We start from the raw sequence: 26190 nt of genomic DNA on the forward strand, positions 1-26190 counted from the left end.
GCCCCGAGCCGTCGGGACTCCGACCTGGGCTTTCGACAGCTGGCGAGGCGGGCCCGGAGGCGCGGAGAGCTCCGCGCTCGGCCACCATGGGCAGCGCGGGCGCGGAGGACACGGGTTCGTAGCGCGGACGGCGCGGCGGGGCCGGCGGGCGGGGCGCGGGGCTGACCTTGCGGCGCCGCCCGGCCCGGCCCGGCCGCACTCCCGGCGGGGGCAAGAAGGGATGGAGGGAGGCACCCCGGGCGGCGGGGGGAACAGGGCAGGGTAAGCGCCTAAATCTGCCTTCCCCGGAGTAGCGGGGCCGGTGAACGCGAAGGCTGTGCGTGCCATCCTACAGCAACAATTGCTTTGCGGGTGCTCGGTCTCAGCCTCCATCCCCTGGGAAGCAGGCAACACTTTTCCACATTCACAAGTTAAGGATGATGCTAGTGAACGTTTTATTTTCCTGTATCTCTGTATTATCCAAATTTAGACCACGTATTTGAATTCACAACACAGAAGCTCTTGTCCAATGAAGACTCCAGGCTTATGTATTTGCTACGGATAAAATCTTATTTTTGCAATTCATTGCGTGTCGGAAGGCTGGACGTGTCACTGCTCGGCTGCTGCTTCTTCACAGGGGAGTGCTGTTTATGTGGAAAAGTGTTGCTTGCACCCTGAGTTACCATGCTGCAAAAACACTGTGTGGGGCTCTCTTTGCAGAGCCGTGAGCCATGCCTTCATTTGCTGAGCATCCATGCCCTGGCATTCCTACCTTCACCTCCCTGTACGTTGTCTTAGAACCCGTACCCTGAGGAGACAATGTTCTCCCCAGCAATTTAGAGAATACAGGCATGCAGTGAGCACAAGTATGACAGGTCAGCTGTGCAGTCACAGCGCTCCTTTTGCAGCATTTCTGGCCACGTGGTGTTAACTCAGGTAGCTCAGACTCTGAAGAGAATTCCATGTTCATGCTGATTTCTATTTCTAGTCTATTTTATAGGACTTCTCCATTGTTAATCTTTTCATCTTACCACCTTCTATGACCAGTTTCTGTAACAGCATTTCTGGAATACTGTTTAGTTTCCCTGAACAGATAGTTAAGTGCAAATGAGGCACTTCCAAAGCTCCCAGAGAAAGCCTGTTTGTATGTCCCTTTTCAAGTTAGGTTTGCTGTTACTTAAGCACAAGCTCGGGACTGAAGCTATTCGAAGTACTTGCAGAATGACCACATCCATGAACAAGCATCTGGGCTGCAGACATCCAAGAAGAGAACAGATGGCCACTGATTTGGTCCATTTTGTTACAAACTATCATTTAGGAAGTGAGTCTTCAGGCACCCAAGGCTTAATTGCACCAAGAGGATGAATGGTCCCAGCTTGAGACCTTGTACAGATAGTCATTTCCAGTACTGAGCCATTAGAAAAAAATCCTGAAGGGGGTTCTGTGAGAGAAGGACTGGAACCCAAAACCCAAGGATGATTATCCTGGTTACTTTCTTGATCTTCTCAAGTCTCTCTGTAAACATGAGACTAAAGGCTAGGTCTGAAAAAAGTGACACCCTGTCACTCCAAACCAGCAAATATCTGGGGCTGGTATCTTCAGTCAACACCAAACACTGACAGAGTTGGGCTGGTGATTCTGCTAGAACAAGAATTTCAACATCTTCCTTCCAGCTGCCTCACAATACCTAGTACCCATGGTGTTTCCCTTCATCCCCCCATAGGTGCAGCCAGCACTCCCAGCTCATACCTCTGTGTTTCTTAGCTCAGTGCTAAGCTGTACTCCTCATTCCTATTTTCTTTAGGACTCTGATTGTTTCTTCTGGCCTCAGAAGGACTTCCAATGGCCTTTTATTTCACAGCAGGATGTTAAGGAGCCTTTCTTTTTGCCAGTGTTTATATGGGGAGCAAATCAAAGGAGGAGAGGAGTCCTGACCTGTAAAAAAAGATGGAGATCAGTCTGGGGTCAGCCCCCACAAAATGGCTCTGCAGATCCTAACTGATACAATGCTTGTCCCCATGAAGCTGTCCTGAAGGCTATCTTTGAGCATTTTGGGATCCAGGCCAGGTTAGTTAGTATTCAGAGTCTTCTGGTTCAGGACTTGGACAGATACACTGCAGCAAATGGCAGGGTGTCTGACTGCCTGGGAGAGGACATCTGACCCGCGTGCAGCACTAAAATGTGAAAGCAATAAAAGGTACTCAAGGTCAGTCTTGGTACCACGGTTTTGGGGATACATAATTAGAACAAAAATTCCTGTGAATTTTAAGGCTTCAATTACAAATTCTGAAATTCAGGACAAGGAAGAGAAGAACACAAAGCTGCACATTAGTTTCCCAGAAGCAATCCTCCCCAAGCAAAATACAGTTCTCTCATGCGGCTTTTTCCAGCAAACTTTTGTTAAATAAGACTAAGATATCAATTTCTCCATGTTTCAGCATAAATCAAGCTTTGCACAGAGATCTGTCCCATAATGTCTCCTGACAAGCACATAATCTACAAACAAATCCCATCTAATTCCAGTGTGTAAGCTGCAAAATTAGTAAGACTGGAAGTCATATTCTTGGAAAATTACTCTGTGTGGTGAAGAAATGTTATGTCAAATACAAAGGTATTTGTCTGGACTCAACTCAAATTCAGGGTTCTCCATGGCCAGCCTATCCCTAACATTTTTCTCAATGTCTTTCAAGAGAACAACTGGGTTTTTTGGGTCTGGCTTTTCCAGGTAGTGACTATTTATCATTTTCCTGTATAAGCCTTGTTCCTAATTTTTATAGCCCAGTGCCCTAGGACTTTGGGAAAGTATTTTTTTTTTCCTTGACTGGCTTTTGCTCAAATCAACTGATTTCTAACATAAATTTGTGATATTGAACTTTCTTTGATTTTTTTTTTCCTGCAGAAGGTCAAACTTAATAGAAAAATTGGAAGTATGCCCAATGAAAATCCATACAGCAGGTGGGCTTTACCCATGATGTATTTTCAGAAAATAAATATTGCTTGTTGTTGACATTATTTCTAATTCCCACAGGCTATATCTGGATCTTTCTTCCATCCTAACAGGAATTAAAACAAAATGACTCAAAGAGCAGAATACAATGCAAAACAAGGAAGGATCTCATACACAGCTCTATAGAATAAACAGAACATCGGTTGCTGTGCTCTGGCAAATGTGTAAACACTAAAAGGAAACATTATTTAATATCTACTATACTGAGGTTTATTGCAAAAAAGAAATACTTGTTTTTTGCCCTTTTGATCTTTGTTCTAAAATTTTTGTTCTTTAGGACAATAGTCAAAAATCCCACAAATTTTGAAGTGAGAAAGGAGACACCAAACAAAATAGAAATTCTGTTCATTTCTATCTGCTCGGGAATATCAAAAGTTATTTCTACTTTTTCTGTTGTTTTTACTTGTAGGCCGACTCAGAGTATGGCTCTCTCAGCCATGACTGCAGTACACAGTAAAGATACTGGACCTCCCTTTAACCTGGCCTAGCAGTGCAGGTACCTGAAGCAGTGTAGCCATGGCAGCACAGAGCTCTGAGTGGCCTAATTACTCTGCCAAGAAATAAATGGATAGTGGCAATTCCCTGGGGAAAAAGAGGTTGAATCGTTAACAAAAAGAGTTTCCCCTCAGGCACGTTCGTTAAATAGGTGTTAGCAAGAGCCAGAAAACCTCAAGTTCTAACTTTAGAATAAAAATGTCTTTGTCCTTTGGCACTTTTGATGTCCTAGTCCTTCCAATTCTCCCACTCTCTGTAGATACAAAAGAAAGATGTGATTCCAATATCTGATGGAAAACCTAAATTAAAGCCAAATGATCCCCACACAACCAAAATCTATACATAAGATCTCCTTAAAAAGACAAATTTTAAAAGTTTCTCCTGTCTGGAAACATGCAGAGCTCTCCTGGTGGCAGCAGCGGGGTGGAGTTGCTTGAGCATCCTGTCTCCATAGGACACACGTCAGGGTCAGTCTCCCGAGCAACGCCAGGAGCACGGACACATCTGTTTATTGTGCCTGTAAAAATGGCAGGGTGTCTACGGGGAAGACCAAGGAGAAGAAACAAATGAGAGCAAGATACAGGGGAAGGGAATTTAATTCTGTTATCTCTTCTTCCACCAATCTTTGCTCATACACAAGAGTGGACATGTATAGAGAAAGGTGAAGGGGTAATTTTATTAATCTGCTCACTTTCTTACAAGCTTAAAATACACACAGCATTTTTTTTCTGAAAGTGGAGCCCAAGACTTCACTAAAATTGCACACATAGTCTTTTATTTTACAAGTTGAATCTATTTATGTAGACTCTGAGCTAAATCAAATGAGCAAAATCCACATTATTTGTCTGAAATTGCCTTTGAGGTCAATGCAAGTCTAGTTTAAGCACAGAGATGTAAAGCCATTTCAGGAACATACCAGGTTTCTCCATGTGGAGACCTTAGAGAGTATTGCCAAATCACAGTCCATAGACTTATGAGCGTCTGACAAAATGCTGTTTTCAACAGCTGAAACTTTGGTTTTGAGCAGACAGAAAGCCAGAAAACTGTGAGTCTGCTGTCTCAAAACAGAGGCCAGTAAGTAAATGGTGTGTAGAGGCTAATAGTTGCAATTTTATCACATACATTTAAATGTGAAAAAACAACAGGACACTTCTAAAATCCAAGCTGGTTTTCATTTTCAAATGTTCATATGCTACAGCTCAGATATATTCACCCCACTTAGAGCTAACCACACTGATTTGATGTTTCTATGCAGGCAAAGAAGCAACACAGGTGAAAATCCCACAGAGTCACCAGGATGTGATGCCCAATGATGAGCAGTAATTACTGCAGCAACACTTCAGCCAGCATGAGTGTCAACGAAATGTCTGCTTTCCCTCTGACTTTAGAACAAAAAACTGGCTTTGCCTTTGTGGGGATTTTGTGTGTTTTCTTGGGACTTCTAATTATCAGATGCTTCAAAATCTTGCTAGACCCCTACAGCAGTATGCCTTCTTCCACGTGGGAAGATGAAGTTGAGGGGTTGGACAAAGGAACATTTGAATATGCTCTTGCATGAAAACTCACAGAATATCCTGCCTTAAATTTGATGTTGATTTCATTTTGGAAACCAACTGTTGTTACATTTGTTATACATACCTGCATTTTGGAGATATGTTGGTGACATCCATTTTGTTAAATAAATATTTGTTGCAAACTCAAAAGGTACTTCATGTTGCTTTTATTTGATGAACAGTGGAATGGTAGATGAGAAATGGCTAACAGCAAACAAATACACAATAATTCACTAGAAAGTTACCATGCCCAGTGTTTTAAGGATCAGATGATATCTGGCTCTTCAGAGGAGCATCTCATGTCTACTGTGTCTCATGATAGGCTGAAGAAAAAGATGAAGAACACAAAAGACAGGCTCATGAATGGTGAATGTTCAAGTGGTAGCCCCCTCCCCTCCTCATCCAACACAATTTTTTGAAACTCAGTGTCTGTACTTGTACACTGAGGATACAAAAGTGGAGGACAACAAAAGGTTGTGACTTAGAGGAGGTGCCTGCAAGAGGTGTGTGTCCATGATTTTATTCCACTTGGTTACAGAAGATGATTCCGTTTAAAGTGGAGCTTAAACTGTCTGGTTAACAGCTCCCAGGAGTAATTACACCAGCCTGGCAAGGTCAAAGCAGACACAGTCATGCTGCTTACCCATTTTTACCCAGCCCCCAGGCAGGTCGGGGCCCAGAGCTCGGTACACTCCAGCACTCTCCACAGCTGGTTCTTCTGTTTGTGCTCCTGCAGTTGTGCACAGTATGGGATCTGGACTGTCACTGATGAACTGGTCATGGGAGATCCTATGAAAGCAGAGACTGAAATCTGGATATTCAAGGTCACCCTCATACACACAGCTGTTTAGCAAGTGTGACAGTACTTGACAGAAATTCAATTCCGTTTTTAAGAAGGCTGGCATTAGAATTTTAGGCACTGTCACTTTTGCTAAACAGATCTGTTTGCAATGAGGAGCTGAGACAAGGACATCAGTTGCAGCAGTTGTTTTCTTTTCCATGTATTCTGAAAAATACATGTTATTCCTTTTGCCCCATATACTAGGCAGAGGCAGACAGTGAACAGCAGACCTGAAGTGTCATTTGGAACATAAAATACTCGATTGTACAGAGAAGGACAGGAATCTCCTGTCTGAAAAATACAAGAGAGGAACAGCCAATATTAATCTTCACTGGTCCATTCAAATTATAAAACATAAACAATTTTGTGAATGTAAGGGCTTTTCAACTGCTTCAGATTATATGTAAAAAAAAAATTCCAGACCCTCAGAGATTCAGTATATTGCATATATCCTATCTGATTTAGCCATAAAATCCAAGGTAGATATCAGTACAATGATTCATGTGATTTGTTATTGCTGGATAGCATCATCCACTGCAGAGACCTGACACTGCCATTCTTTTAATGTACATCTAATCAGCACAGCTGAGCTCTGTGCTGTCAGGTTGGAGTGCTGAAGGTGCTTAAGTTATCTGGGTTAAATATAGTTCAGTTATCTCTGAACTACACAGCAAGCACTGCAAACATATCCAAAGAACTCCAATATTGTCTTATTATTTTTGTTCTTTACCCAATCTATTGCTGGAAACAATTATCTAATCCCCTTATAATTACAAAGCTTCATCATTTCCTGCCTGCTCTTTTCTTCATCCCAAAAAGACTAGGAAGTCAGCCTTCCCAGAAATAATACAGAGCACATAATTTTTCAAAGGTTTTCCTTAAATATACAGAGTAAAACTTTAAATAGGGTCAGGAGTAAATGTTTTAAAACTGCATGTAGGACAAGAGGACCCCCCAAAGACTGATCCCACTGACTTCACTGAATCTTCTGCATAAAATGCACTGAGCAGATCCTGTCCTGAACTCTTGTTATCTGCATGACTATATATGCAGAACTGAAAGATAGAGAGAATATGATCTCTTCAGAATCAGGCATAGCTGGGAGGGAAATGGAGATAACAAAAGTATTTTCAGGCCCCCTTAGAAATTTTGCAATGCCATAAACCCAGTAATTGTAATGGATAGGTACATTTGCTGGTTAATAGTTAACAAGCTAGAATGCCTTTCTAAATCACCATCTAGAAATGTTTTGAAAGAGAGTGATTGGATGGCCTATTCAGTATATTAAACAGGAGAAAAATCTGGCCAATAAGGCAGAGTCTGTAATGCCTCAAAGAGAGGGTCACACTGTATGCATGAATAAAAGAGGCAGATTGTCCTTCCCTAAAAACACAGGACTGAATGGTAAGTTAAATTACCCTGAATAAGGTAAACTTGATTATTTATGCATAATGCTAGAAAACTAAACACAAAGTTAATGGCAAATAACAGTTCAGAGATCTCTGGAAATACATTGTGAAAACCAAAGTATTGTTTTCAAGAACAGCAGAAAGGTAAGAGACTTTACTTTTCCTAGCAAAACACTAATATGGAAATAAGACAGTCAAATGACAGAATCATTTTACTTGGTAGCAAGAGTTTCATTGTCATCAAAGACTCAGGATTTCATTCAGTCATGGAGATGGAAACAAACATAGTTTCACTGACCTCAATGAGAGAAGATTTGGTTTTGCCCCTTCATGCCTGAAGATGAAACACTTCCTTGCAACTTTAAGAGGCTGAAGGAAGCAGAATACTATGATCATAAATGTGTAATAATAATAATAATAATAATAATAATAATACAGAGCCAGTAGAAGTAAAATAAACTAAATAAATGTAATATGTTGCTGTGAGGCTTACACACATTAAGGAGGAAAACTAACATAAATATGAAGGTGACAAAGTGGTGCCTCAGCAGAGAGGTGACAGCAGAATATTACCTATAGCTGATGGAAGAAATAAGAAAATATGCTTTAGCTGTATCTCATACTGAAGATGGAGGACACCTGATTATCAGCTCTTCAAATTATAACTTGATATGTGATTTTAGAGAAAATTTACATTGCTGAGCTATAAATATTGATGCAGTATTTTATCTTTCAGTGCCAAAGGGCCAAATGCATTTCACAAAATCATTGAGAAATTTAAATTGAAAAAATCATAGGAGTTCATCTAGTCCAACCTCTTGTGAAAATATGGAATTTAAAAAAAATGTCTGTAATGGGCTTATTTATCCAGATTTTCAGTTCATACATTTGCTTATAAGATATATTTTGTTTCTAACACTTTCTGCTTTTACAAATGCTTGCAGAGTTTCAATGTCTAAGCATGCTCTGGTTTAGTGCCTTTGAACAAACCTGGGCTCCTACTGAATTATACAGGTCTATACAACCACACTCCCTAATCTCCTTAGAAATATGTTTCAAGACATATGATTGCCAGCATTTCAATAGCTCATTTCAGGGCCATCTAGGTCATACTTTAAATTGCTGCAAAGGTACTTAACCCACTAAAGGCTTTAAATATGAGTACCCCTTCTTCTCTTGGAGTTTATGTTTGCTCGTTCATTTTCTTTGAGGGGGTCTGTGTGGGAAAGAGGAGGTGAGAAGCAGATTATACAGCTGTGTGTTCACCTCTCTATGGGCTGCCACTCAGAGGGACCTAGACAGGCCAGAGGAATGGGCCAGCAGGAACCTCATGACATTCAACAAGGACAAATGCAAATCCTGTACCTCAAACAGATTTAACATCTGCACCATACAGGGAGCAACTCTCCTGGAAGGGACTGGGGGAGCCCCAGGTTACAGAGGAGAGAGCCCCATGCAATCCATGTTTCAATGGCATGATCATGTTCCAAGCTTGTGTACATTGATGCTCATGATGCCACCCTGCTCTTTTGTGGGTTTTTATAAAACAGATTGAAACTAGAGGAGTTCTTGGCCCAGTTACAGCTCAGGCCTTTACCTCCTTTGGAGCTTGTACCAAAATACTGCTGGTTTGGTTACAGGGTCAAGTGCACCCATCATAGACAGAAACATCTTCAAAAGCTCTGTCTTTGCTTCAACTATGCTTTTACTCAACGAGTCATAGGATGATAGTCTCATGGATACTTGGTGAGGCAGGGGAGAGGGGAGAGCTTGTGGTGGAAAACATATCTAACCATGCAAGATAATAGAAATAGTCTATTTATATTTTTATAGCAGAAAACTGGCAGCCTACATCAGGAAGACTGCTTAGAGATTCAACAGAAAATTCTCAGCCCTTCATTATTTGAGAGGCAAAGATCTGATATGCAACAGCACTAAACCCTTTGCTGTAGCTGCAACTGAGTGGCTGCAGCCACAGAAGAGTACACGGATCAGTGACCCAAGTCTGTAGCATCCCCGAAGATGTCAATGAACAATGCACCAAATGTATTCTTGGATCCAAATGCAAATCGCTTTCAAGTTAACATAATTAATGAAGACCATGACAACAGCGAAACAACCCAAGAGGATGTGGGCTCTGACCCACCACACTATGAAGAAACATCTTTTACTGATGAAACACATAACAGACTAAGAATCAGTTACAGATCAGGAAAAAGAGAATTATATGACAATTTCCGTCAAAATGGGGAGAAAACAGAAGCTAGTTTACATCCCTATGATACTCACAGTAAAATGTATTATCTACAAACTTTTGGCCATAACACAATGGACCCAGTTCCCAAAATTGATTATTATAGAAACACTGGCAGCGTCAGTGGGAATAAGCTCAACAGACCAAGCTTATTAGAAATTCATGAACAACTGGCAAAGGTAAGTGAAAAGGAAAGATAAAATTTTCTCTATTCCATTTCCAGACTGTTAATTCTGTTTATTAATATGAGAAAGTCCTTAAATTCATGAACCTTGCCCAAGAGAAAAAGTACAAGTAACTACTTACCATATTTCCTTTGGTAGCTGCAGTCTGTTTTCTGCTCTGTACCCTGCTCCAAGCAAAGATTTTTATTAAAAGGTAATTGTAAAGTACTTGATAAGCAGAAAAACACAGCTTAATCTTGTCTAAAAGTATGGATCTACCAAACCTCTTCTGTTTCACATAAGAGTTAGGATGGCAGATGGTGAATGTCAATTCATAATTTAACCAAGCTACACAATTCACACTTATTCTAGACTTGAATTTTACATCAATGCATAACTAATTTTGACAGATTCCTCCGTTGTGCTCATTAATAAATATAAGTATTATAAAAAATACTATGTGCAACAAACAGAATTTCAGTTAATCAGATATCCAGAGCACGACTCAATTGTTGCTGTAACAAACCATTCGAACAGCAAGAAAGAATCCAGAACAAGGGTGTTGAGGGATAACAGAAAAACACTTTTCAGGTGCTGATACAGTGAGCAAATGTGGGGTTAATTATGCACTTATCAGGGCAGGGCTGGAAAGAGAAAGATCATTGCTATAGTTAAACTGAGACTAAAAGTGTCCATATGCAGCAAAAACTCCGGTTCTTTTTTTTTAGTTAGGTAGTTGTGAAATGAGAAAACTTGAGAGAAAACAAGCTCTCATCCCCATTCCACTCAGTTTTTCATATTTCTGAGGTCTGAATAATGTGGACAAGCTTCTGATTTTTGAATGCTGGTCCGGATTTGTTCAGACTTCTGTTTCCTGGAGATTCCTCTTTCCTAAGGAGGGTTAATACAAAGTAATGAAATTAAACAAAAAATACAGCCGTTAGTAAATTAGGACCTGATTCCTTAGGATCTTATTAGGGCAGCTTCCTAGTTTTGGCCTTACTCAAATTAAGCTCTCCACAAACCTGTGTAAAATGGCTTACAAGGAGAGGAGAAGCATTTCCAAAGATGAAAACAAAGCAGATAGGAAAAGGGAAAAATATTAATTTAGTATCCCTATTAATTTGCAGATGTACAAACTGTTACTCAAAGGACTAAACACATTTCCATGCCCAGAAGAAATTTCCTCTTATAGAAATAATTTACTTCAGTAGTGGCCAGAGAAGAGTAAAACTGTGTCTTAGCTTTGAACATAATGCTGAATGAACATGTATTGAACATTAGCATATTAAAGGATTTCAGTTTTGATCATAACCAGAAAATTCTGGGTTTTTTACTGTTGTATCTCTCAATGGTTTGTGTATTATAAACAAAATTAAATAAATTTGTTTAGGTTTTGTTTAAAGCTATCACTTAAAGAAGATTAAAAAGAAGGCAGATTACATCATAGAATAATGAAGAGAAAATTGTTTCACATGTTGGGACTATTGGAAAAGAGAAAAGGGCATAATCCAACTTGGTAATTTCCAGACTTTTTCCAGTATCCAGTATCCATCTTACAGAAATATAATCTTATGCCTTTCAAAATAGGAAGGTGAATGTCATAGGTAATGGGATTTTTGTTACACTGGCATCCTGCTGTGCCCTTACGTGGGTTGTGGCCCTGGTCTGGGAGCACAAGCACAGCTCTGGAACAACAACGCCCCACTAGCATGGCTGGAGCCCAGTCCTGGCTGTCCCATGGCCTCACTTGGTGACCTTGGAGAAACCACTTCGCTCTGCAGAGCTTATGCTGAAGAATAAACAAAGACAAGGTCACCAAATAGGAGCTTGGTAGGGAAGGAGCTGAGTGTGAAAAGGCAGAGCTCCTGTCAGGAGGCACAGGCTGTACGTGCGTGGGATGGGGCTCCAGCCCCCAGCAAGGAGGGGATGAGATGCCACACTGAGCGTGGACAGGAGTTACAGTAATCGCCCAAGGTGCACTTCTGAAGCAGATGCTTTATTCCTTTTTTACTTAACCACTAAAATCTGGCCTTACCACACCATACCCCAAGGCAATCCCACCCCCCTCGCCCCCAATTTGAAACTCAAGTTGTTGAAGACAACTGTTCTGTCAGAGCTCATTGCCAGATTCTGATGAGAAGTGGCATATGTTTGACTTCAGATTGCTAAACATCACATAAGCATTCCCATTGTGCTTTGATGCTGGGCTTAACATCAGAAGATAAATATTAATATTTAATACATTTTTTTAATATGTAATTTTTCAAATTTCAGAATGTAAGAGGCTGAAAGGAAATTCAAATATCTAGTTTTCACACTGCTGGAGTCAAATTTGTGTCATCTTTTAGCAAGATGTGTCAGTTTTTGCACACATTAAGCCAATTAAATCCCTAAAAAATAGTCTAAGTGCTATTTCACAGCTGATGGCTGGTGATAATTACTTGGGTTTAATATTTACCCTACATAAGAAATAATCTAACCTTTCTTCCTCTTGGCTATTCTCCACACTTGTTATGGAGATTTGATGAGCTCATCATCTTTAGCCCCAGGAGAGATGAAGACTAAACCATTCTGAAACAAGGAAGGAAAATGTTTGGGTTAGGTTTTTTGGGTTTTTTTTAAGCAGTTAACTTTTTATTTTAGTAGCTTTTCAAAATGTTCTGTCACTTTTATTCCACATCCTTAATGCATGAGTAGCACAGGTACAGCTGCTTGGTAAATAACCAATCATTCACTAAAGCACACCAATTTAAAATGCATTTATGGAAGGTTTAAGGCCATAATTTATGATAATGGCATAGAGAGCACAAATTAATTCAAAGTACAGAGGAAACAACTTGTTTCAAGTACAAAGACCAAACCCTTTTAATTTTTTTGTCTTTGAAATTCTAACCACTGTAGTAAAAGCCCATCATATTATTCTGCTGATCTTCCTTCACTCACTTTAATCATTTACTGTATTTTGAGCAAACACAGACATTATTATTTCAGGGTAAGAACTGTCAAAATTATCTAAGGAGCTCAAAGGAGCTCAAAGTCACAGGCTTTCAATAGATCTTGTATTCCCACTTTTCTTAGGGCCAACAGGCACCAAGTTTAGCCCATGTTGAAATGTATTATCCAGTCACTTATTTTTCATTTGTGAGCACAGTCCTGGACTTACTGTGTCAAAGGCATTCTAAAACCCTACATCATTTTGGCTAGAGCCCCCATCCTTGAGGGGCAAGTCCAAACATCAGTGTAAGAGGCATACACAGTTGGTCTTTATGTCTGTTTTGGGTCTGTGTGTTTGGTGTTTTTAAAATTATGGACAAAATATAGAAACAACCTTAAAGTTAACCAAGATTTAAAATCTCATGTTTCACAGGATCACAGATGTCTTTCCTCCTTGACCTGCTTAGTTAATCTGGAGATATCTTCATCACCCTCTAAAGCCTAAAAAGTATCTTGATTCCTCTCCAGGAGTGGTATCTGCTCCTGACTCTCTGCCAGACCATGGCAAGGTGCAGGGTCCTTCCTGAAGGCCTTTGAGGAGGACCCAGAAAATCCAGCAATTGCTAACCTAATGCCAACTCCTCACAGGAACAGTGAGAGCTCTGAATTAAAAAAAAAAAATTAAATTAAATTAAAAGACAATGACAATGAGTATAAATGTCAGTACCATGACTAATTCCTACTTGAACCACAAGAAACATATCATGGTGCTAAATTGTCTCAAAGATTCTGGGGCAAAAGAGCTGAAGAGATAAAATACACATTTATGTCAGTTAACTGGATGTGAACAATCTAAAATTCTGGGCTATTTACACCATAAATATGGCAATTCCTAATCCTATTTACTATGGTAACACCAGTGGTGGCAAAGCCACAGAAAGGATTATTCATTTACTACATTTCACTGGCATTTCTCTAACTGTTTTCAGGAATATGTTACCCACCTGCTGCTGCAGTTCTGTTTGTACTTTGTTCAATAGGAAACACTAGATTTCATCACAGAACTTTACCATGCAGCACTCAGTTAGGTCTCTTTTCACTGTGTGCAATTATCCCTGTTTCTACACTTAGCGTTATTCATAAATTGTTGCAAGAGCATGCAGAGGCCAACCACAAGACCCTCATTATGTTAGATGCTCTGTAACATGTCAACACAATGTATATGTGGAATAGCTTACAATAAAACCAGGTTACTATTAGATCAGGTAATAATGTATTTACGCTGCTTAAGCAATTCTTTCATCTTCTCCCCTTGTTAGCAAGCCCACCTGCTGATGCCTGGTGTGAGCAGAATATTGCTCTCTACTCCAGTGACAGTAAAACCTGATCTTTGGAATTCTTTTCCATTATGCCTCCCTTATGCAGCCAGGTGTCCTCTGCCTGGCACAAAAGAATGTCTTTGTTTTGTGTGTGATCCTCCAGAACATTGCTGTGAGCACCGGCTCCGTGGAGAGAGTGGCGAATGGAGAAAGCACCGCCGGGGATGAGACAGCACTCAGCAAGGAAGAGGAAAACAAAACGGGATTTGTCAAGTTTGGATGGGTGAAGGGTGTGCTGGTGAGAAACTTACCTGCATTTCTAAAAAAACAATTAAAAGAAAATAAAATCAGTTCTGTTACACTTAAGTCTTTGAAGAACTAAGAGAGGGAGGCAGACTTCAGGGATGTTTGGGGTGCTTTCTAAAAGCATGAAATGCACTTTATCACCCTTCTGGTTTTTAACATTACTTTCAAAATTGAACTAATGCAGTATTTTTTCTTTAAAACCTAGGTAAGATGCATGCTTAATATTTGGGGTGTGATGCTCTTTATTCGACTTTCCTGGATTGTAGGTCAAGCAGGAATTGGTATGTATCTTATTTAATATCATTCTTAACAGTGAAAGGGATAAAGAGGATAAACTATACATGATCATGATTAATATATAATCTGAGATGTGCATTTGCATGTTGAACTAAATAATGTTTTCAAATGCTTGCCAGGGTAAAAGACATTAATCCTCCAAACCATTGGAATTTTCCAGACTCACAGCCAAATTACTGCTTAGAGGCATAGATCTGTTAACTATGCATATGATCATCACATTTGAGTATTTCTGAGCTTTAGTGAAATTTGTATTTAGATCCTGTAACAGATGTAAACTTTATGACTTGGGCCAATTTCTAATATGTGCGTACAGAGTTAACCTTTAAGAGTTCACACTTTGCTTATCTGTGAAACCCAAACCTTGTCATCTACATATTATAAACAACACTTCTTCACACTTCTCTGCAAAGATGAAAACAGAACTGGAAGGAGGTCTCATCTCATCAGGATTTTGTTATTTTTAACTACAGAACAGCACTAGATACTAGCATACTATGAAAGACTAAGTTTAAAAAACTCTGTTACAGCTTTCATATAAATTAAATAAGTACATTTCATTGTGTGCTGTATCTTTGCTTCTTCACTGTGCAATTTAATTAATCCAAATTCCAGATCCCAGATCCCTGGGAGACTGGGCCCCGAGGCCTCCATCCAGTATTCTGCTGAGTGAAACTGGTGAGAGCAGGAAGTGCTCCCAACACTGCAAGAGCAGCTCAGAGAGGTGCAGTGTCCCACAGCTGGGTGGTACAACTCCCTCCTTAGAGCTACTGCTCTGGGGAAGCACAGAAACCTGAGCTGCCATGGCAGTGTCCCTCTGTGATCCATGATCATACAATCAGAGCAATGAGGCCCTGATCTTTGACTGGCACCCAGATGTTATGAAAAACAGCAATCCAAAGGCAGGATGGCAAGTATTCCAGTTTGGATGCTCACAGAATGGAAACATTAAGGGGTGTCAGCTCTGCTGGGCTTGGACAAAAGTCAGTGCTCAAAATCAGATTGAATATGTCATTCATATCCTTGTTAATGGAAGTGAGATGAAACATCTCCAAAAATTTGCATGGTTGAAGTCTTATTTCCAATAAAAAGCAGTAACTTCTAAGAAGTTTCACTTGAGCAAGACTGAGCTTTTAATAAAAGAGTAACAAATGAAACACTTATTAAGAAAAAAATCACAAACTTTCAGAGACACAAATAGGAAAAGAAAAACCAACCCAACAATAAAAGATGCAGAACTAAGCGGAAGAACTTTACTACTTCTGCAGCGCTCCATGCATGGCTCCAGCGCTGTGCCTGACAAAAGGGTGCTTTCTGATTTTATGATGCATACCAAATGAGCACATACAGCCCAGGGCACTCATAACTATATGCCTTGCCATGAAAATTCTGCATCTTAATATTGCCAAGACTTCGCTCTGGGGTTTCATGCAAAATTAGTTTTTAAGGGCAGTTTAGTAACTTATTGAGATCATCAAGAAGTATTACTTTGTTTTGAGGTGTGAGAACAGCCATAGGCAAGAGTAATTCATTTTGGAACAACTTACTTAGGAGCCATATGCCTGGTTTTCAATCTGAACTTTAATCAGATTTTAACACTAATTTGCACCAACATCAGTTACAACCTTTCTGCTTTCATTTTTAATTTTACCATTTTAACTCATTGATGAGCAGGCTCTTCTTTCTTATGCTTTATTGCTCTGCTCTTGCTTTTTTCAATTGCCTGTATTATGCAAGGGGGTTACTTTTACTTCTGAAAATGAAATGTCAAATTCCATTTGAATAATTTCTCAATGCATTTTTGGAATGCCTTTTGAGCAATCAGCTTTAAATCCCCAGCCAAGCTGCTTAAGGAGAACAGTGATGGAAGCTCATCATCACCAAGGCTCAGGGATTTCACTGAGTCCTGCTACTAACATGGAAATTAAATGAGACAGTTAAACCACCATCTGGGCACCATTTATATCCCCATCATTAGAGGGCCAAAGAGAGACAATCCAATTATTTCCATGCCCTGATAGGCTATCTTGGGCAAAAGCTCTTACAGGGGAAAAAGTAGGATTCTGCAAGGTTCTCTGGTTATCATCAGCTAGGAAAAAAGGGACAGTATGGTTCTGACAAGATTACAGGTCCAAAACTAGGCTGGTATTTCCTCCTAACATCTGGGGACTCTCTGAGATTTGTATTTGTACCTATACATGGAATGGTTAGACAAAGACAGAGAAAAACACCAAGTTTATGCTACTTGAAAATCTCGAATATTACAGTTCTGTTACATTACATTATATTACAATGATGTTTTGGTTGAGTCATTTTATTTTATGCACTTTTTTTCTTAAATGGTAACATATTTTTTAAAAATTATCATTAAAGCCTTCCCATGAAGATGTTACTATGAAATCAGCAAAATATCTGACCCTATATATCATATATGTGTTAACAATATGAATTGTGAAATGCAACAAAACATCCTTGAAAAGTATCCTTAGGATGCACATACACTAACCAAATAATTTTAAAACTGCTTTGAGAATTATGTGTCTAACTTACTCAGTTTAGGAGTTAACAGCTCTTAAAGACATATTCAGCCACTTCTCAGACAAAGAATTTGCATGGCTGAGCAATATCCTCCTATGTAATGGCAGCTGACCAAAAGGAATGACCATCTGGATTTTTTTATACAGACCTGCATATAAAACATTTGCATGACTAGTTATAGTAAGAGTTCAGAAATCAGTAAGATAAAAATGATTTATTAGAGGCTCAAATCACTTTAAATATCCTACACTATGTTATATATCATTTATGGCTCACAGATTACATTGCTCTGTCTTAAAGGATTGTGATAACATAGCTATAATTTAAGCAGCAAAGAACATTAATTCAGGGACTGGATGTCTATAACCATCCACTACGAACTGAACTCAGGAATCTGATCTGTAAGTCAGATGGTAGAAATACAGGAGATAAATCAATAAGTTTGAGTACTTCTAGCTCAACATCAATTGTAGGATCCAAGTTTCAATTCGGATGAGCCCTGGTCAATAAATACTACAAGCAGTGTACATTCTCCAGTTCCATACTGAATGTCTACATACCCTGTGGAAACAAGGCAGATACTGCATAAGCCTTAGCAGTTCAGATAAAACTAAGAACTAATTCCAGGCTTGGCAGCAAACTGTAATTCTTTAATTTTTTTCTCCTGGTTTTCTCCCTCTCATAGATAGAAATGTGAATAAAAGGAATAAAGTTGAGAGAAAATCATTATATTATTTCTTCACCTGACTTAAAAAGGATTTCTGGAACTACAGAGCCAAACTCCTCTTGGTAGTGGCAGAAATGTAACAGCAATGGCTGCAATTGTTCCTTGGGAGGTCCAGTTTGTACACAAACAAAGCTTTTTTATTGGGCAGGTGGTGTAGCCCTGGACATGTAATCCAAAGAAGCTGTGGGATATTTATCCATGGAGGTTTTCAAGAGCCAGCTAGCCAAGGTCATCACTGATTTAATCCTAGCAATAGTTCTGCTATGACTGGGAGGCTACAGACCTTCAGAAGGCACTTCAAATCCATGCTTCTGTGATTCTAAATCATACAAAGCACATTCTGCTCATGTAATTTCTAGCACAGTTTCACAAAGTTAACAGAAACACAGCCATATAGCCAAAGACTGGAAACAGTCTCAGATTTCAGACTTACACTGAAACCCAGTTACCTACAACTAACCACCTATTACTGATCTTCAGATGTTTGATTATCCTTGTGATATCAGCTAAAAAAGAAGAAAAATATTCTAAGTTCTCTATGACTATACATTACAGGTCACCTGTTAAAGTAAATGGCCTCTAAAAAGCAGTATTTTCATTTTCAAGTGTTTCTTCTGTGTTAGAGTAAAACTACTTTTTGCAGGGAAAGAGGCAGATGTGCAGAGTGGGGAAGCAGAGCACTTGATGGCTTGGCAAGTGAGGATGGGGAAGGCTCCCACTCAGGTCTTGTCCCTCTGCCTGACAGACTCTTTGTGTTCATGCACTATGAATCTATACTATGAATCTGATCCAGCATTTAATTTACTGATGAAAGACAACAGCATTCTTACAAGAGCTCTGGTTAATGTGTCAATCTCTTCATTTAAACAGCCAGGATGTGTGTTAAAGGTAGATACAAGCATCCATGTCAAGGCATGCCTGTTTGTTCATTTCCTTCATCCTCTGGAAATCATAAGAATTCCTGGATAGGGTACTCCCATCAGAAAGAATCACTGCTTGAAGACTGATGGGAATAATTTACTATCGTGACACGGACTTCATGAAAATGTTCTATAAGCCGCACGTGGTCAACAAACCATCTTTTCAGTTTATTGCTCTGATTCTGGCCTGAAAATTCAATTTAAAGAGAGAATGATTTGTAGGAAACATGGAACATGAGTAAAATATTTTATCTTCTTATTACTGACAGGTCTTGGAGTAATCATAATTCTTCTCGCCACGATGGTAACCTCAATTACTGGGTTGTCAACTTCTGCAATAGCAACTAATGGGTTTGTCCGTGGAGGTAAAAAATCTTAGGGTTACTAATGCTTTCAAGCCCCAGAAGGTATTTGTGCATTTTTTTCATATGAGACATACCAGAGGGACCATAAACCAAAGGGCATATCTAATGGAACTGGAAGGTAACAATGCTAGCCACCTCTCATCACAATTTAAGGCGTGTTTGCGTTGTCACTTCTAACAAAGCACAGATTTCAGTTCAGTCTGAGAAGTACATTTCAGATGTTCCTGCCAACTGCTGAGCAAGGGATGGTTCTGGCTTTTCATGGAGTTCTTTCACCTTTCAGCCGTTTTTTTCTATTCAGAGCATTCCAGGTTGGACATTCTTCAACAAACTGAGCATGAGACATCTCTTCCTGTCATTTTAAAGACTGCTGCAGATCAGTGGCTATCTTCAGTTTAATGCCTTCTTTATAATGCTCCTTACATTTCAGCCACTCCTTGGAAGATGGATGAACAATTTGGCTGTAAAAGTCTGTGTCAGGTATTTGATGAAACAAAGTTTTAGTGCATTTCAGAGCCTTTAAGTTATAACTGGTCTGGTCTACGCCCTGTGGAAAATGGCAAGTTCTTACTACGTCACTTAAGCAGAACAGGTACTGGAACACACTTGCATATACTTTCTTTTTCGGATCTTTCAGGTCTTGGAATCATAGTTATTGCTCTGAGTGTAGTAGTAACAACATTGACAGGTATCTCCATGTCTGCCATTTGCACTAATGGAGTAGTAAGAGGAGGTAAGTGAATATGATGTCATATAAAAATGTGCAGATTTGAATTAGAAAAATACATGGAATTGAGATAACTGCGTTATAAGGAAAGAAAGAATATGTATACTTGCAGTGATTTCTCCCAGTGGATCAACAGCAAATTGAAATGTGTATAGATTTAATGCAAAAAACATTAAAGATTCACTGCATCACTATGATGCAGGAGCTTAAACACCGTACCATGGAATGTGACCTTTCATGTTAACACTGGAATAGATCCATGTAAGTCAGAACCTTTCTGGAAGTGAGTTTCTCTCTCCTTTGTGTTACTATATCATGTATCATGAAAAATTATAACAAGATCCACTTTTGCATGCTAATATGCACTAAAAAGATTTCTGGAATAGAAAGGCATACTGAAAAGTCTGAAGACAGAACCAGTACAAAGCACACTGCTTTTCTGCAGTGTCCCCTGTTAATATAGGGCAAAGTTTGATGCTATTTGTGAGATTAAAAGCACAGATTTCTGCAAGAACAGCTACGTGGGGGAAAAAAAAGCAAAAGCTGAGTGTTTAGTTGTGCTGAAATAACAATCATTTCTGTCTGCAGGTGGAGCATACTATCTTATCTCAAGAAGTCTGGGCCCAGAGTTTGGTGGCTCTATAGGACTTATCTTTGCCTTTGCAAACGCAGTGGCAGTTGCCATGTATGTAGTCGGATTTGCTGAAACAGTTGTAGAACTTCTTAAGGTAAATGCAGATATTTCATGCATATGATGAAATTGGTTCAGTTTTGTTTTGTGTGGCTGGTTTTTTTTTTTGGGGGGGGGGATGGTGATGGTGGTGTTTGTTTTACATAATGTATTTGCATAAGTAGTGATCTGTTTTAGTTAAGGCTTGAGGGATATCTTTAAAAGGGAAGAAGCTGGTCTGTCTAAACATGCCACAGAATGCTTCTTCATTATTTCTACCTTTTAAGTGTATTTCATACATTTCTTGACAATAATCTCAAAATCAGACAAAGAGCAGACATCCCATTATACAGCCAAATAACCCCAACTGCAAAAAGCCAGCTGGAACATGACAAACATGACATACAAACACGTGGTCTCACAAATCTCTGAAACTTTGACAGCTCACTGCTTTCTATTTCACCTTGTTACTTGATCCCACCAGTTGGGCAGAGAGAGACTGTTCTAATACCATTTCTTACCACTTTCAGGAGAGTGATACACTGATGGTAGATGAGTCCAATGACATCAGAATCATAGGGACCATAACTGTGGTGTGTCTTCTTGGCATCTCTGTTGCTGGCATGGAATGGGAAGCAAAGGTAAACCTTTAAAAGAATATAAAAGCAAGCAATATATTAACCTGCTGTACAGCATTTGTGTGTGAAGAATGCTATGCAACAGATGGAATTTTCAAAAGCACTCAGTTTCAGTTTATGCTTAATCTTTCTAAAAGCAATAGCAGTTTAATCATTACATTCAATGAAAGCCCAATTACACTCTGCCTTGAACATACATTTAAAAGCAAAGAGGAAGTTTGAATTTTGCAGACAGCTTGGTTATATTGATTTTTATAATTCACGACATCATTTAGAACCTTGGCTATGTGCCCCTTTTGCCCTTATTTTTGATGCAGCCTGATAGAATAAACAGTAGTAAAAACAACATATGGTTTTATCACTGTACTCTCTCAAGCCCTACTCAGCAGAAGAGCTCTTCTTGTTACCCATTCCTCAATCTCTAATGATTTCTGCTATTCCTTCACCTGTAAAAAATGTCAGAATGCAAATTCAAATGGCAGTACTTCAGAGATCGGAATGCAGCTATCGAAATTGGGTCCAGAAATCAGGTCCAACAGCACCCTTGTTTTTGCATTATGCCGTGATGGAGACTAGAACAACTTGTAAAAGAGATCAGAAAACAATTTGATATTATAACCTTTGAAGTGAACCCCCTGCAACTAAAACATTATAACAATATAAAAAAGTCTTACACTTGATATTAATGCATTAGCTGTTCCATTTTACCTTTTCTTGTAAGGAAGCTAAAATTAAATTGTAACACTATATTTCATTATCCTCTAAGTAAAAAGCATCTGCTGTTGTCATCAACTGATTCAGCTATCTTGATTCCTGGTATTTTTCAAAAACTATAGAAATTAATAACCTGTTATAGGAAACAGATACAGATAACTTACTGTATAGCCATCTCCACAGCAACAAAGTTAAAAACAACAGGAGAATCTTCTTGTTTCTATTAATAGGCTCAAGTTATTCTTCTGATTGTTCTCCTTGTTGCCATTGCAAACTTCTTTATTGGGACAGTCATTCCTACCAACACTGAAAAGAAGGCAAGAGGCTTTTTTAATTACCAAGGTAAGCTACCTTGCTATTTATCATAAAATTGTGTTTGCATTCTTTTGACTTAAGTAAGTTAAGGATTCCACTGAAAAACGTCACAAGATCAGAATCTTCTGCCCAAGTTTAAGTGAGCTTGCAAACAAAGGGAATGGATTTAATCTCTAATTTTGAGTTTGTCTCTCTGCTGCTGCAGCTGATAGCACAGTAAGATGCAGCTTGAGTCATTTATACATCAGTAGACCACAGACAAACTTTCACAGAGAGCTAAGAGCAAATGCTGCAGTGATATTTCTGTCACTTCAGCATGGATCTGTAGCTCTGAGATGCAGACAAGCATGTCCACCTGGGGACCAGACTAAGGAAATCAAATTTACTTTGCTTATGATGTGAGACAGATTCAAACCCAGTTGTCCAGATGTGAAAGACTGGCTTATTCACCTCCTTCATTAAGTAATTTTGGAATCAAATCTTGTTGGTATATTTCATTCTCACCTATATTTGCAGCATCAATATTTGCAGAAAACTTTGGACCAGATTTCAGAAGTGGAGAAGGATTTTTTTCGGTGTTTGCCATTTTTTTCCCAGCTGCCACTGGCATTCTTGCAGGAGCCAATATCTCAGGAGATCTGAAAGTATGTATTTCATTAACTTCATTATACTAGCTGTAGTTTGGAAAAATAACAAGAAAGCCAATCATGAATCAACACTGTATTCAGTTTTAGATCATGTCTTATTTTGGGAAGCAAAGCTCTCTCTTTTAAGTGCCTGCTTTATCATTTAAAACATGCATTCACATTTTCTCTCATAATGCATTATGGGTATTTACAGAAATGATTGTAGCTAGATTTGGGTCATTTAAGAACATGTTTCAATAACCTGCAATAATGTATCATTAATGGCTCATTAGCAGCAGATGCTATAGGAGAAATTACATGTGTATCTCTTGGAGCTCATCTTTGGTTAACATCGATCCAAACATCATCCCAAAAAGCATACCTGGAAAGCTCATGTTTGTACTCACAAGAATCAGTGGAGACCAGCTTTTCATATTCAGGGTCATAGCAAGGGCAGAGCAAACAGAGAATTTAATGAAAGCAAGTATGTCCCAACCACATGTCACTATTGCTGCTCAAAGGAAAAGCTGCAAGCTTGCAGCTGTGACAAAAAAAGGAGTCTGAAGAGAAAGGGAAAGGAGGTCCAAGGGTGCCCAGTTGCCTTGCTGTGGCCATTCTGTCAGTTTCCCATTCTCCTCTTGCAGTTCAGCAGTTAAAGGAGATGGAATTTCCAGTATCTAAACATACAGGTAAATTAGAGAGGGGAATTTAATTTTGAGTGTCCTCTAGTTTTCATGACAAAAACACTCAAAAACCAACCAAAATAAAAAAAGAAAGTCACCAACAAGACATGGCTCACAGCTAGATAACCCCAGAATGTCAGATAAAGTTATTTGGCCTTATCCTATAAATCCATTGCCTTGCAGACCTTAAGGATTCAACCAAAGGTCTGTTATTTCTGTATTGGCACAGCAGTCACAAGTTCACCAGATCCTACCACCCCTGAGAGCCAATTCTCTTTCCTTTCCTCACCCTGAGCTACATGCCTCAGCGTCTTTGTTTTCAGAGGACTGCTTTTCAAGCCAAGCACAGAGAAAATACGTGGAAACTGAGCCACTGATAGTGTCAATGAGATTCCATTTTTAATTAAAAAACCAAAACCCATTGTACTTCTGCCCAGTGAGACTGAACCAGCCTCACACAATCTCCATCCTTTTATCAAACAAAAATAATTCTTTTGCCATATATGGTGTTCTGCCTGCATGGCAGACTCCCAAAGCAGCAGCACTTCTTCCATGAGCTGTTTGAAACAATCCAAGCAGACCTAGGGAAGCAGCTCTCCCGTTGGATCTCTGCAGTTGTTTCAGTCTCACAATAAATGGACTTCTGTAACCAAGTCCTCCAGGCAGCAGATTTCCCATGGAGCATGTTTAGATGCATTAGACAAGTCTAATCAAATTAACCAGCCTCTCCAGAATCTAAAAGACAAGCTATGGAGTGTTTAAAAAGTGTAAAATTTACCAGTCAAACTTTCTTTAGAATTTGTTGCAAACACCTACATCTGTGCTCCCGCAGCCACTACACACTCAGGTTGTGTCCTACTCCAGAGCCTACTTACAGGGACAGCTTCCCAGTGACTTCCTACTGACTTCAGTGGGGTTTAGCCCCTAAAGTGCTAACAGTATAGGAAATATGGGTTTAAATTTTAAAAATGTAAAACGTAAAAGTTGTCAAGTTGTAAGAAACTTTAACCTTAAGATGTAACGTTACAGAGTTTAGGATAACCACAAGATTCCACAAAAACAATGACCTAAAATATGCACATCAGAACTGCATAAATTTACCATGGTCTGAATGCAAAGGGTCTTATGCAGCTGAAGTGACGCCACAATTATTTTTCATCTCAAGAAATCTTTACCTCATTTAAAAATTATATTAACTACTAATACATTTAAGCAATTCATCCATGCTTCACAATAAACTCCATATTTCTATTTTGGTTTTTTACCCTGCAAGAAGGATCATTATAAAAAGTCTGTGACTTAAAACGCATTCAACAAATCTTTGATTTACAAAACCTTGCTAAACCAACTTAAGAAGAAAATTTATAAAAAATTCTTCCTAGCACAAACAAACACACCCTAAATTGTATGGTTATCTAGCATTAAAAATCCCCTCAAAATTTACAGTGCAGATCTTTGGACTCTTACAGTTGCATTACTAAAGCTGATACTGGTGTGAGCCAGTCTGTAAGCATTGTAACCCAGCTGTATTAAATTATCTAAATTAAGTCAATACAGTGAAAGAAAGTAGTTGTTTTGAAGACCCAACTAACAATTACTGGTTGCAAAGCACAGAAGTACTACATCTGTCTTACCAATTAACCAAAAATGGTCTCATCTTGCCATCCGCAAGAGTCTGATGGTTCAGTAGCTGTTTACCCACTAGATCATTAAACATTAAAATAAAGCCAATTGCAATGTAAAGAGAGTTTGGAGTTCTAAGAAATGCAGAGCTCAGGACCCTCCTGTTGCTACAAATGTGAGCTTTGCTCCTGCAGAATATCCTTCACATGTGCAGGTAGGAGCACTGCACCACAGGAGCACTGCTCTGTCTGCATGCTGGGACCAGAAATGTTGGCGCAGGTCAGAGTGATAAAAATCAACTCTCTAGGGGTATCTTCACACCACAGTGCGGCAGAACTCTCAGCAGGCAAATGCAATCAGGCTGCAGCACACAAACTCACCGTGTTTCTCGTGTCACTGCTTTGTTTAAGGACCCACAAAGTGCCATACCCCAGGGAACAATGCTGGCCATTGTGATCACCACGATTGCTTACATTGCTGTCGCAATATGTGCAGGTAAGTACAGAACTTTGGCTGCATGTCCTCACTCCTACAGTTAAGTTTGAAAGCTTGGCATGCAAATGAATGATTAACCTCACTGCTTTTTCATCCCATGGATTTATTATGTAGAGAGAGAGTAGTTTTGCTTTTACTGTATGTCAAAACAGTGGTTAAAAAAAAGCAGCAACCAGCAGAAACCAAAGTCCCTGTCTGCAGCTGGACCTTCAGGTAACCTGTATGGTTATTTTTGCATTCCATTCAGTGACAAAGACCACATATAGTATCCATGAGTATAATAAAGATCAAAGGAACCTCTGATCAATCTGCTGATCTTCTGCTCCTGGTTCACACTGAAATTTCACATGGCTTCTGCTTGCATTCACTAGTCTTACTGAACACTCACGAGAATCACAGGAACAGGGTAACACACATTTTGTACATTCTATGTCAAAGACAGAAATCAGTTGCCTGTCTCAAAGGAACTACACAACTACATGTTCTACAGTAGTGGAATATGAGGTAACAAAATGGACACGAGTGAAAAAGAGACCTGTACTGAAGCCATGAACGGTGTTGGAGGATTATGCAGTTAAATTCTCATTA

At 39.3% G+C, this 26190-nt stretch overlaps 2 protein-coding genes and 1 long non-coding RNA gene across 17 annotated transcripts in view; 2 read left to right on the forward strand and 1 right to left on the reverse strand.

Moving 5' to 3' along the window:
- Nucleotides 1–410: 410 nt before the first annotated feature.
- LOC116450224 overlaps nt 411–26190 on the reverse strand; it is a 57959-nt gene continuing 32179 nt past the window's right edge. For 10 of the 15 annotated variants that reach the window (XR_004242726.1, XR_004242722.1, XR_004242724.1 and 7 more), the window contains 6 exons: nt 22680–22813; nt 22025–22166; nt 21030–21155; nt 12186–12276; nt 9845–9887; nt 5185–7653 (listed from right to left, as the gene is read on the reverse strand). This is a non-coding gene — a long non-coding RNA (uncharacterized LOC116450224). Of the gene's footprint in view, nt 1915–5184; nt 7654–9844; nt 9888–12185; nt 12277–13033; nt 13302–13967; nt 19659–21029; nt 21156–22024; nt 22167–22679; nt 22814–26190 lie in introns of those variants that run through there. The other 5 variants (XR_004242717.1, XR_004242716.1, XR_004242725.1 and 2 more) reach the window with 5 other exon arrangements.
- On the forward strand, nt 4768–5184 carry CTXN2 (cortexin 2). Its single transcript, XM_032122367.1, has one exon. The coding sequence runs from the start codon at nt 4791–4793 to the stop codon at nt 5037–5039; it is 249 nt and encodes an 82-aa protein (XP_031978258.1). The 5' UTR covers nt 4768–4790; the 3' UTR covers nt 5040–5184.
- SLC12A1 (solute carrier family 12 member 1) overlaps nt 9183–26190 on the forward strand; it is a 43402-nt gene continuing 26394 nt past the window's right edge. The window contains exons 1-10 of the mRNA XM_032122368.1: nt 9183–9717; nt 14122–14256; nt 14470–14545; nt 19016–19111; nt 19749–19844; nt 20427–20566; nt 21039–21149; nt 22091–22202; nt 22692–22819; nt 25518–25602. Coding sequence (XP_031978259.1) covers nt 9307–9717; nt 14122–14256; nt 14470–14545; nt 19016–19111; nt 19749–19844; nt 20427–20566; nt 21039–21149; nt 22091–22202; nt 22692–22819; nt 25518–25602 — 1390 coding nt within the window. The 5' untranslated portion in view covers nt 9183–9306. The remainder of the gene's footprint in view (nt 9718–14121; nt 14257–14469; nt 14546–19015; nt 19112–19748; nt 19845–20426; nt 20567–21038; nt 21150–22090; nt 22203–22691; nt 22820–25517; nt 25603–26190) is intronic.

Source organism: Corvus moneduloides, chromosome 13 (assembly GCF_009650955.1).
Source record: "Corvus moneduloides isolate bCorMon1 chromosome 13, bCorMon1.pri, whole genome shotgun sequence".
NCBI classification, from domain to species: domain Eukaryota; kingdom Metazoa; phylum Chordata; class Aves; order Passeriformes; family Corvidae; genus Corvus; species Corvus moneduloides.